Below are 12,290 nucleotides of genomic sequence, written 5' to 3'. Positions count from 1 at the left end.
TCAAAGGCTCAGTGCATCAGACCAGAAAAGCTTTCAGCCTTATTATTTCTTATATCATTCTTACATACCGACTATCATCTACTGCCCACAGGTTGTAAAAAGTGTTTCAAGTGATCCTACACTGACCCAACTGAAGCAATTTCCTTTCCTCCAATTTGACCATTGGAAATCTTTCTGCTACATTAGAAGGAAGCATTGTAGCTCAAGTAAGGTCTAACTTAAAGGCAAGATAGCTCTGGGTTTGTAATCTTTTTTGAGGTTAAGAGGCCATATGTTTATTATGTATGCCCATTCGTGACACGAGGTATTTAGGGTCTACAGGCCACATGCGACACTTAAAAATTAACCCCATCTGTTGGGGGGAGATCTAGATTTAGATTACTATAGTCAATCCAAGCACTGAAAACAAACGGGGACTCTAATGTTTGGGTTCCTCTGTCCTGCACATAGCTGATACACTGCTGGGCTTGAGAAAGATGACAAGGGACTAAGAATTGAGATCTTTCTGACACTTATCGGCTGCATGACCATGGGCAAGTCACATAACTTTCCAGACCTCAATTTCCTCACTTTCACAATGTAGATAACAATGTCTTCATCACTGAATGTCTGTCAAGATTTGATGAGATAATGGAAATAAAAATACTTTGTAAGCTCCATGGTAAAAAAAAACAAAAAAAACAAAAAAAACAAAAAAAACCAAAAAACTTCTGAAGTCCTGTGATTATCCACAATGCAGACACTCACACTTTGTCTGGACGCACTGGCCTTTTCGCAGGCAGTCCTTTAATCCAAATCTATCAAGGGCTCATCGCTTATCAAGAGACTCAGCAAGTGATGTGTTTTGCCTCCTTGGCTTGTATGTGCTGAAGGCCCCGCCACTAACCTGACTTTAATGCAGCCTGTTGAATAAAGAAGGTTTTACATCAGAAGATTGAGGGAATGATAATATTCCCTCATTTCTATGAATTTTTCATTTTACTCTAAAACAGTCAAAATGGACTATGTGGGTCAAGTCTCAGTCTTAGGTTTGAACAGAAGGTCGAGGAGAATGTTTTCTCAGCTTCTATTTGCAATTCAACTGCTGCCTCTGTGCGAGCCTTCAGGGACCTTCCCTCTCCAGGCTCCGGTATCTTCCAGAGGATCAGAAAGACCTTCGAGTTACTGCAGCTTCTTTTCCTCTCACTGATAAGAGGGTATAGTTATTAAAAAAAGTTTTACTTTTATGTTTTGTTCTTTCTAAGGTGGACCACTCTGACATTTAGTGAGAATCACCTGACTACTAAGTTAGAAGATTTCAGTCACACTTAACCACCCTGACTCCAAAGGCCTTCACCAGCTGAATTTGAATCCTGAGGCAACCGTATCCCCATCAAAGCTACTGGACTCAGGCTTAGAAACATAAACCACTAGCATCAACATTCGCCACTTCAACCATAGTCTATTTTGAGTAGGCAGCTGTCAGGGTGAGGTTGGGAAGGGAGAGAGAGGAGCAGGAGGGGGTGTGACGTGGCAGAAATAATTCTGCATGAACGTTAGGGCACCTTGGGGGTAGTTCTGTTTCTCCCAGAGTCTGTGACCTTGGGCAAGTCACTTCCCTCCTCGGATGTCTCTGTAATGTAAGGGATGGGATTAGAGATCTTTTGCATCTAGTATTCTGGGATTCTCTATGCAATTTTAGCTTCATTTACCCATAGGTGCTTCCTCTGGGTCATGAGACCCCTGAGAAAAGACAAGTTAAGTTGTTTTTGGCTTTAAATCTTTTGACGTTTTCCCACTGGTTCTTAGAAGAACCTTAGCAAGTGATCTGGATTCTGCTTAATGCCATGGTCTCATTTTCACTCTCACTGCTCTCCCCTAACCCATGTCTGAGTTCTCTCAGTTTCTCAATGGATTACTCTTTTTATCCCCTGTTCCTACGTTTTGAATTTCCTACACTTTCAGGTCACAGCTCAAACCCTCCTGCCCTCTTTCAGGTTCAGCCTTTCTCTCCCTTGCCCAAGTAGTTCCCTGTGCTTCCGAAGAATAGTTTGCTCTACGTGCCTTGAAGGCAGGAACTCATGCTCAGATGCTAGTCTGCAGAATCGGTAGGAGCCTGGAGATATTTGTCCACTGCTGAGCTGTGGTTGTTGGGCAGTTTTAAAGAATCACCTTTGCTTAGTGCTAGATAGAAAATGATTTCCTAGAAATTTTCTCCCTGACAAGGGACCTGACATGCAAAACTCATTCCTCTCCCATACTTCTGACCTTCTGTGTATACAGAAGAGAGATGTTTGAATTTCTGCTAAAGGCATATGATTATAAGGATTATAAGGAGGAGCTGTAGCCACTGGAAAAAGCACTAGAATTAGAAGTCAGAAGATTTTCTTTTGAATCCGAGATCTGCTACTGGCTTGCTGGGACAGCAGATCTATCATTTGTTTTTTTTTAGAGCCTCACTTTTCTCCTCTGTAAATCATTATGAGAGATAGTATGTCTTTCATAGTGTTGCTGTAAGGACTGGTTAGAATAAACACACACACACACATATAAAATCTATACACACACACATCCCACTGCCTGAAACATAACTAAGCACCTTTTTAGTGAGGCTCAGCAAGGGAGAGAGTGCCCTTATTCAGAGAACCTTGGCAAGCCCAAGAGAGGTGGAGGTGACGGTGGTCGCTATGCGGGCAGAGCTGGCGGGGTCCTGGAGAGAGCCAGAATTAATTGCCACATGAGGACAAATCAGAAGGCTAAGGGTTGGAGCCCAACCCTGCCATTCATGAGCTGTAAGTCCTTGGGCAAGTTGCCTTTGGCTGTGCTTTTTTCCCCTCATCTGTAGCACTTTATCAATCCAGCACAGCTATTGTAAGGATCAAAGGCGATGATGTACGTGAAGGATGAAAGGCCCCAGCTGCCCAGCTTGTGAGAGGCATTGAGCAAACAGACGTGGGTTGGACTGAACTGCTGCCATCTGAATTACCTGCCACCATCTGAAACTTCGGCTTCCTCTGTAAGTCTCAGTTTCTCTCTAGGTAATGCTGGGACGGTGACAGTATCTGCCTTGAGGAATGGTTTTAAGGAACAAATGAGAAGGCAAGTCTTAAAGGCTTCTAAATACTGAATGTCTCTGTATTGCTCCTTCTCACACATATCCATGTAACAACATTTTAGAAGTGGAGTCAATTTAGAAGATATTTTAGTTTAGAATAATATAGTTTTTTTTTTAAACATGGGGGGGACTCTAAAAAGCTCCTTTCATTCTGAAAGCAAACAACAAAACAGAGCTTTTAAATATTGCTATTTTTCCCAAATTTTCTGACCCTTGAGCAAAAACTGTTCCCTTCCTGAGAGGCTGTGCTCTGAATGGCTCACCCAGAACATTCCAACAGGAAGTTATTTTCTGGGACAGGAGTACCCAGGGCAATATCACCGCAAGAATTTAATAAAGAATTTTATGATGGTTAAACTGGGCCCTGAATTAGATGTGTAAAAATGAAGTATACACAGTTTGAAATTTCTACACTTACCAATTCCTCTTTCCCATAAATACTTAGACCATGTAAATGTAGGTCTTTGGCAGTATTTAGGAGACAAAGTCACTAATTTGCTTAACAGGTCTCAGTTTTACATTAATTAGGCACTGCTTAACTGTTCAGTGTCAGAAGTGTGTTTTATGTCCTGGGATTCTCTTTCTCCTTATCATTCCCCTAGTTATGGGGAGAGTTTGATAAGTAAAAGTATCAAAAACTCTGTAATCAACTTCTGGCTACATTTAACCTTTGTTTTGTTATGGTCTAGCCTGCACCTTTTAAACAAATTTTGCTTCATATTTCCGGCTCTCAGATATTAACTTTTTTCATGAAATAGCACACTGTGCTCTAACACACACGAACACACAAATGTGCATGACACACAATACAATACACACACAATTCAAAAGCAACATGGCATTGTGTAACACTCACAGGGGCGAAAGCAGGAAATAACCCATTTAAATCCACCCTGTGGGGTTTTTTTCCCCTGCCGTTGTTTGGTTTCTCAGGGAAGTCTCATAGCTTCTCTAGCCAATTTTAGATAATGTTCTCTTATCACTGTTAGTCACAAAAGCAGTCTCCTGTCACCAATTAAATTTTAATCCTATTAAACTAAGGATTGAACTACATTTAACTGTAAAGTTTCTCTTTTCTGCCAGCCTGATACACATTTAGAAGCCTGAAGTTTGGAAGGCTATGTGGTCAGTTTATTTTCTCTCTTCTATCTCCTCCTTCTTCTCCTCCTCCTTTCCTCTCCCCCTCTTTCTCCAGTAATTCATTAGTTGTGGTTTTTGACCTCACTAGGATTGTGAGGGTAGGAGAGAGGTGGAAATTAAGGTTCTAGAAAGGTTTTGCTCCCCCCCACCCCCCGGTAATTTGGTCTGGTTTGTGGCAAATACAACGTGCTATCTTTTGCTTTCCACATGTACGGAAAGAAAACTCTCTTTAGCTGTGTAAGAAGGAATCAAATTATTGGTTGACAGTCCTAGCTCTGGGCTAAGAAAGCAGTCCAATTTTAATTGCTTTATTGAGGGGCTTGCCAGAGTACTGTAGGAAACACAGAGCATTAAATTAAACAATCGTGTGACCTCATGACGGACACAGCAGTACTAGAGGAGTGTGCTGTAACTCTTCCTGTCCTCCAAAACACTAACTGCTGGCAGCAAACACTTCTTGACTCATTTTTCTCTAAATCCAGATTCAGGAAGTACACTCTAAAAATAAGCTCATTTTTGGAGTTTCATCTTCACTCTAGCTGCAGGCCACAGGACAGATTTCTCTAAGTAGAATTGCCCCACATTTCCAGTAGAGTGGACCATGTTTTACCAAAATCTGTTTGTGTGTATTGATTATTGCTGGTTGAAACAAACTACAATAATTAAGAGTAAGAACTGTGAGGATTTGCTTTTTATAAAGAAAGGATTAAATATGGACATTTAAAATGACCGTCAAAAAGTGTTTTAATTGAAGCATACTTTATAAGCAAATATTCTAGGCAAAAATGAAATTGTGTTTTACTTACTGACATAAAACATTCTTATAAATAAAATAAGGAAATTTTCATCCACTGAAAGCCAAACATTAAAATTACAAACCAAGCAGCAACAAAAATATGAATTAACAAATAAACATGAATTAGTGACTAGATTGTAGTATTAGAATAGGAGGTATTTACCTTAAACCAGACAGTAGCATATTCCATTCATTCAAAACGAAAAATTAGGGAGTCATTATTAATTCGTAAAAAGACTCCTTGCCAGCCTAATTTGAATAGTTACATACCATTTATTTTTTTTAATAGTATCAATTTTCAAAAATCATTTCTGAGAAACTTATCTTTAAAACCATATTATGTAAACTTGTATCTTTTGAGTGCACAGCACTGTGCTCAGAGATAAGGGGTTACAAAATAAAGTAAAAGACAGAGTTTCCTTCTGAAGCTTAGAATGTCACTGGGAAGGCAAACCAGACTCTCAAGGCTCTAGTTAGTCAAGAGCACACAGCAAGGAACATCTCAGTAACCATGAGTGCATTAAGGGTCATTGGAATTTAGAGGTTACAGTCAAGTCATGGTGCAGGGGGAGGTAAATTACAGTTAGATTTTGAGCAATGTCAGGTTAAAATGTTCAGGGGGAGTGGTGAGGACTATGCAAGGTGAAGATGGTAGTAGGCTGTGGGAAGGGACCCGTTAAGAAAAACATCAGTGGACGGTAATGAACATGATGTGTAGAGAAAGATAGTGAGGCTAACTTTCCTTCTTCTGAGTGCCCACATTGGAGAGCATGTCATGTGCAGCAAGTTACAGCCACACAGCAAGGGGCAGAAATCTGGGTGGCACTGAAAAAGACAGTGAGAACAATGCTGATGACAGAAAGGAGTTTCTGTGCTTTTGGAAAAGGCCATGATTGCATGTCACCATCTTAGAAATGATTCTTTGGAACTCAAAAGAAAAGGAGAGAAGAGCAGGTTTGGAAAAGAGAGTGATTTTAGAACAAGTACAAGTGAAATTGTCCTGGGAATCCTGCTTCTCTCCCCTCTTTCTTTATGTCAGCTTCATCCTAGCATGTCAGTTAAATCATCCTTAAGAAGATATAAACTAGTAACTACTAAGGATCTTTACTGAGGGGAACTGAATTTAAACAAGCATAACTAGCGAATCTATGGTTTTTATCTTGCTTTGGTTCAATGTATTATTCAGCAGCCAGTTGTGATATGCCAGTTACTGTGTTAATCAGTCCATTAAGATGGATTTGGGGGAAATGAAAAAAGCAGTAAGGGAGATACTCCCTAGAACTCTTAAAATGTAAAGTTTTCAGTGGGTTGCTACTGTAGTTTATCTTAAAGCCAGTCCTCCTGTGTTCTTAGAGTTCTTTCTTTCTTACATGTCTCTCTCATACATGTATTCTTATTATATTCTATAACAATTCCTCTCTATGCTGACTTTTTAAATTTGTTATCTTAAAAAATTCATTGTGTATGTTCTTACAAGCATCTCATGTACTTTTTTTTTTAGCAAGGCTTAAAAAAAAAATCAAAGTAAGAAAACTTTAAATCATGCCAACCTGGTGAGTCAAATATTTTTCATTTGTATTTTCTCCCAACCTTTATCCATATAAACACATAATTTGCACATATTTGTAGTCAGAGTGTTTAGGTAAAAGAAAAAAAATAATTTATTCTCTCTCCAGTAAGAGTGGCACAAAGGGGTTCTGTACATAGGCTCCCTGGTGGCTAAACTGTCCCCTCCTTCGGTAGAGTAGAGTATCAGGTAGGCAGCTTGCCAGGAGCACCTATATTTAGCCAAGGTGGGTTGTGTGATAAGAGGGAGGGGACCTGGCCACATGCTGTCTGACTCATCCTCTCAAGCACACGTGTCACTTTCTCCTACCGTTGGACAGCCTCCTTCAGAAGACAGAGCCTGACTGTAACGCTCCTGGGCAGGAGCTCTTACTTTTCACAGACCAAATTTCAGAAAGTAACAAACACTAAGAGCCATTGAGCCTTCAATAAATCACGTGGACGATAACATCATTATTACTTGCTTTTGACTCTCACACAATTGCCCTTTCTCTGGTTTGGAACTGCAGCCTGTGCTTCTGTGCAGCATCTGATTCTTCCCCCAAGCCCTGTAGCAGTCTGCCAGGCCATGGAAGGGATGTTAAAATAAAGCTACTTTACTACTTCATTCTCTGGCATTTTGTGTTCAAAGTTGGCATATATAGTATATGGCTGTATGGTATATGCTATACAGGGTATGTATAGTAATATGCCATACACAGTGTGGCATGTATGGTATTTGCCATATACTGGATTTTTGGATATGCCATGTGTAGTGAGTATATATATAGTGATATAGGATATCATAAATATACATCATATGCATGATATGTGATATACAGGATTTCATACTGGAGTTGGTCCAACATAATTTTGTGGATCCTTTTTGGTGGTAATTAGGAAGAGATGGGAAATAAACACCACGACATAATTTTGAGCATGGATTTTAATAATTTCTCTACAATTACTAGCTTTATGATCACAGACAGTATAACTTCCCAGGGTGTCAGTCTCTTCATCTTTATTTTAGGTAGGTATATTTTTGTTCTCCTCAAGGCCGTGAGTTTCACCAGGTTGAGAAACGTGAATGGCACAGAGCTTGGTCTACACAGGTAGTTAGTGCGTGGCTGAAAACCACTTGCCAGTGGCTAAGAGCTGAAAGTGGCCAACATCACAAGGGGCTCCTCTTACCAATATGAATACAGGCACATCTGTATCTACTTCCTCCTAGTAACACTGACCACCCAGATCACAAAGAAGGTTTTTTTTTTTTTACAGAAACCAAACAAGGTCATTGTGTACATACCACGTGTGCTAAGTCTGAATCTTGACATTCCCTAATTCCAACTTCCTGGCACACATTGTCTGGCTCATGGATTGAATACCAAGGTGTACATGGAGTTGTATTAGCAGTGAATTGCTAGTGAATGTATGGCTGCAAGATACCCTCACTTATGTGTGGGCCAGAGCCAGGAATCAACTGTACTTGAATCAGATCAAATGTCTGTGACTTGATCTACCTTCTTGTGATGTAGTTACAGAATTTAACTCTTTAAAAACTGGTCCATAAAGGCTCATTGGGCAGCTTTAGAGCCATGCTGCCTTGGGAAAGTGACATACTTTCTGAGTGTCCTTATTTGTTAATTTGAACCCATAATATCAGCTGCTTCCTTTGTAGGGTTCCTGTGAAGTTCATGTGACTTGTCTGCGGGTGCTTCATAAATGATGAAACTCTAGAAATATAAATAGTTACTATTATATGCTTGTATGTCCTACAGGTGTTTGCTTCTTATTGGTTGATTGACTTTTTTCCAACATTATTATTCCTGTATCACTGAACTCCTGAAATATCTACCATCCTTACCTATAAAGGATATTAAATTCTAGGGAGTAGAGTCACATCATTTGCCATTATGGTGATCATTACTGATGACTAGGCAGAATTCTGCTGTTTAAGATATGATTCCAGAGGCCAAGAAGCCTCCTTCTCTGTGTTCTTTTCTTAAATATGTTCCTGAAAAAACTTGCTAATAATAAGTTCTGAAACTGGGAATTCACTTCATTGTCACTGTTTTAATGGAATTACATTTTAAGCTGTACCATTCATGTATACCTTATTAGAAATTGAGTTCATCTAATCATTTTAATAGGTTTTCAATACAGGAAAGGAAATGGAACATGAGCTAATAGAGGTGAGGGCCAACATCTCAGAGAAATAAGTGTAGAAAGAGAGTGCAGTTGGTGAGCTGCTACTGAAATATCTCTCTCTGTAGATGGTAGACTGTTTGGACTGTGTCTAACGATTATTGTTGCTTTAATTCTCTAGGTGACCAAAAATTACACAAAATTATCCAGAAATAAACCTTGTCTATATAAGACCCCAAATACTCGGGGCTGAGGAAAGAGAAGAGAAATGGCTCTTACCCAGCAGGTCTTGTGTCTTCAATGGCTCTGTCCACTGGGATCAAATCGCTGAGATAGACGTTGAAATTTCCTTCTTTCCATCTTCTTTCTACCTCCTTCTCCTTTCCATGGGGAACAACTACCGGACGTCCAAACTGACCTGGAGCTTTGGGGTCCCTTGGAGAAAGTGTCACATCAATTCTTAACACACGGTGCATTCCATGGTCTTCCGGTGAAAGGGCTTTTATATGACTTTTGTTGAGTTGTGCAGGCTGGGCCTTGGCAGTTAAGTTAATTCTTGTTGGCTTCAGCCCCCCAGCTAAGCCTTGGTTGGTTTGAGACACTACTGCTCTCTGTAGAGCAACTGAAGAGAAAAATGCCTCACTTCTATTCCTGGTAATGTGATTCCCTTGGCTTTCACCCAATTCTACAGGAAATACAGTTTTGGTTTTAGAATTGGGGACCTCTTTGGTGTCTGTCTTTAGCTCCTCCTCCTTGGTTATAATCACAACATGGCTTTCAGAAAAATTGAGTTTCTTCCCATCAGCCACTTTGGCTCCGTCACGCTTTGGCAAGCCTCCGAACTGTGTCCCATTAATAGATTGCTTCTTTAAGCGACTTGAATTGGCAGTGAACTTGGAAAAGGGAAGGTTCTTACTGCCTTTGTGTTTATTTGCATTTAGTTCTTTGCTCTGAATCTCAGTTTTATTTAAGGCTATGGCTTCCCTGGGTTTTGGCACTGGTGGGCTGGCAGGGGATGTCCTTTCATGTGCTACTGCCTGGGATTGCTGCTTTGATCTGTCTATTTTAAGACTGATGGTCACATTCGGGCTCCTCTCAGGTGCTTGTTTCAATGGGCCACTGCTGAGACGATGACTCTTCAGGGCCTCCTGGTTTATACCAACAGGTCCTGTGTATGTAGGTATTTTGGGCAATACAGTTCCCCTTGCTGCTATGAATGGGGTTTTCTGAGCCCCCTGAGCTGTCGTTTGCTTTGGTGTCACATGGCGAGAGGAATTCTGAGGTCTGATGTCTCGCCCCTCTGTCTTCCACTTAGTAGAAGTCACTGAGGGGGTCTGCAGATACGCAGGACGCCACAAAGGCGCAATCTTGCCCCTTCCATGGGCATTCTGCATTTTTCTTTCCTTCTGGGTTTGGTCCAAATCATCCTCAACCTTGAGCTTACTCTCCTCAGTCTTTCTAAAAAAGTTCTCTTTTCCCCACACGCCCTTCCCATGTCCCTTCAGTGGGGGCTTCATCTCTTTTATGCTGCTGTAAAGGATCTTCACTTGGTCTGGCTGAACCCTGAACCCTGTCCTCTCCCTCCGGACGATGTCTTCCTTCAGGACCCGAGTGTTGATCTCACTGAATGAGAGACGGAGAGCTGCCATGTCAAACAGCAGCCAGATGACAGAAGCTACAAATATAAATGCTAGGACTCGCCCACTTCCTCGGAAAAACTTTCGGATCTTGTTCATGGTACAAAGGCTTCCTTTGCAGCCTGCCCTCCCTCTGAGCCTGCTTACCTTGAGTGGAGAGGGAGCTGAGGTAGCAGCAGCAGCAGCAGCAGCAGAGTTGCCAGAAAGCGCCCCCCTCCCCTGAACACAGCAGGAAACAGCAGTCCAGGGGGAAAGCTCAGCTCCTACCGCTTGTCAGTCTGCCTGCGTGGCATTTCACAGCAGAGCATCCGTGCCTGCTCCTGCTGGCCCCTGGCTAAGCCCTGCTCAACATTGCTCTTAGGTCACTCTAGGAGCAGCGGATTCCAGCCACCGGACAGTTCAACATATCACTCGTCCTATCTCCTTGAGCCCATGTCCACCTTCCTACAAGCCCAAGAAAAGGTGGAGGCCGGGCTAGGGCTGCTGCTCTCTCTCCTCCCAGTTCTCAGTCTGCACGCTGTAACTCAACACCACTTCTCATAAGGAAAACATTTCAAGCCATTACCCAGAAAACTTCGTTCAGCTCTCACCTTCCGTGTTATGTGAGAGTGTATGTTTTCAGGGCAATTAAAAGGAAAGAAAGCTATCTAACTCGGAGGGCATGTGTTCCTGGTTTGTAACCCCACCTATCCCATTCCTGCTTATTAACCCTGTTGTACCCAGGGTGATTTGTCCCAGCAATTAATCACTGACCTTAATGTTTCTGCTTTGAGAGGTTACAGCTTAAAGAAGGGGCCAAGTATAACCTCAGTACCAGAGATGGATTCAGAAGTCTTCTTTGAAGCAGGTATCAAAATGTTTCTTTGTCTTACAACTTTTTGTTTTAAATGAGTGCATCTATTCGTATTATTCGATTCAGTGGACATAAACTTAATTATGTTGTTATATTGCTGTAAATATTTCTAAACACTCTAAGTTTTGGTACTTATCTCCTCACAGACATAACAACAGTTTGCAGGCTGTACTAGGGCGGGAACCAGACTCTGAGTGGCACTGGTGGACTGGTAGAACCTTGATTCCCCCACAGGTTTTATGGTAGAATCATTCCGAAGAAATTCCCATAATTTGATTAATTGATGGGAGGAGGGGGTGAAGATGACAGTTGGTCTGTACTGTGTTTAAGAAGCTCCCCAGGTCTTTCTAATGTACAGCCAAAGTTGAGATACCCTGGTCTAGAATAAAATGCCTCAGCGTTATTTTTGGGGGTTTTGAATACTGCCCAGAAATTTTGTGAAATTAAAACCTAGTAAAAACTAGACATTCTTATAACAACTGAATCAGAATCTGCATTTTAACCTCATCTACTATAAACATCAGTCATACAATTTGAGAAGCACTATTCTCTGAGGAACCTGAGTGGTCTGCAGACAGTGACGCCACTTATTAGTCTAGTGTTCAGAGGGGTGTAGCATCCCTGATTTGAGATAAACTTAGGCTCCCAAAGTCTTAGGAAGGTAAGAAGGAAAGAATCCTCTATACATATGCATTGCCTTCTGAATTTGGCCTTTAAGTTTGTACTTTGCCCAAGGGAGGGAACCCAGATAAATGCAGCTATGGTAACATGTTTCTTGAATCTAATTCCTCCTTTCATTCAGTGTCTGCTCACTCTGATTTGTAATATCCACATGGATGGCAGCACTGGTAGCGGTTGGCCATTTTCCCAACACATCCCTGCCTTGATTTATCCATCCTTCCAATATTTGTTGAAGATGTCCAATCGGTCAAGCCGTGTTAGGTGTCGAGGCATATTGAATAAAAGGACATGGTTCTTGTCTTTGAGATTTCACAGCCTATCAGTTGACACAGTTAGGCATATTCACACGCACAATAAGTAATACAAGAGAATCACCGTGGAATTCTATGGGGGAAGTAG

General features: G+C 41.3%; 1 protein-coding gene across 1 annotated transcript in view; it reads right to left on the bottom strand.

Annotated features, from left to right (window-relative positions):
- Positions 1-10,959, bottom strand: part of GALNT5 (polypeptide N-acetylgalactosaminyltransferase 5) — a 40,063-nt gene extending 29,104 nt beyond the window's left edge. The window contains exon 1 of the mRNA XM_010971328.3: positions 9,000-10,959. Coding sequence (XP_010969630.2) covers positions 9,000-10,456 — 1,457 coding nt within the window. The 5' untranslated portion in view covers positions 10,457-10,959. The remainder of the gene's footprint in view (positions 1-8,999) is intronic.
- Positions 10,960-12,290: the final 1,331 nt, after the last annotated feature.

Source organism: Camelus bactrianus, chromosome 5, assembly GCF_048773025.1.
Source record: "Camelus bactrianus isolate YW-2024 breed Bactrian camel chromosome 5, ASM4877302v1, whole genome shotgun sequence".
Classification (NCBI taxonomy): domain Eukaryota; kingdom Metazoa; phylum Chordata; class Mammalia; order Artiodactyla; family Camelidae; genus Camelus; species Camelus bactrianus.
Note: the sequence above shows the minus strand (reverse complement) of the source record. Positions and strands in the feature narration are given on the sequence as shown.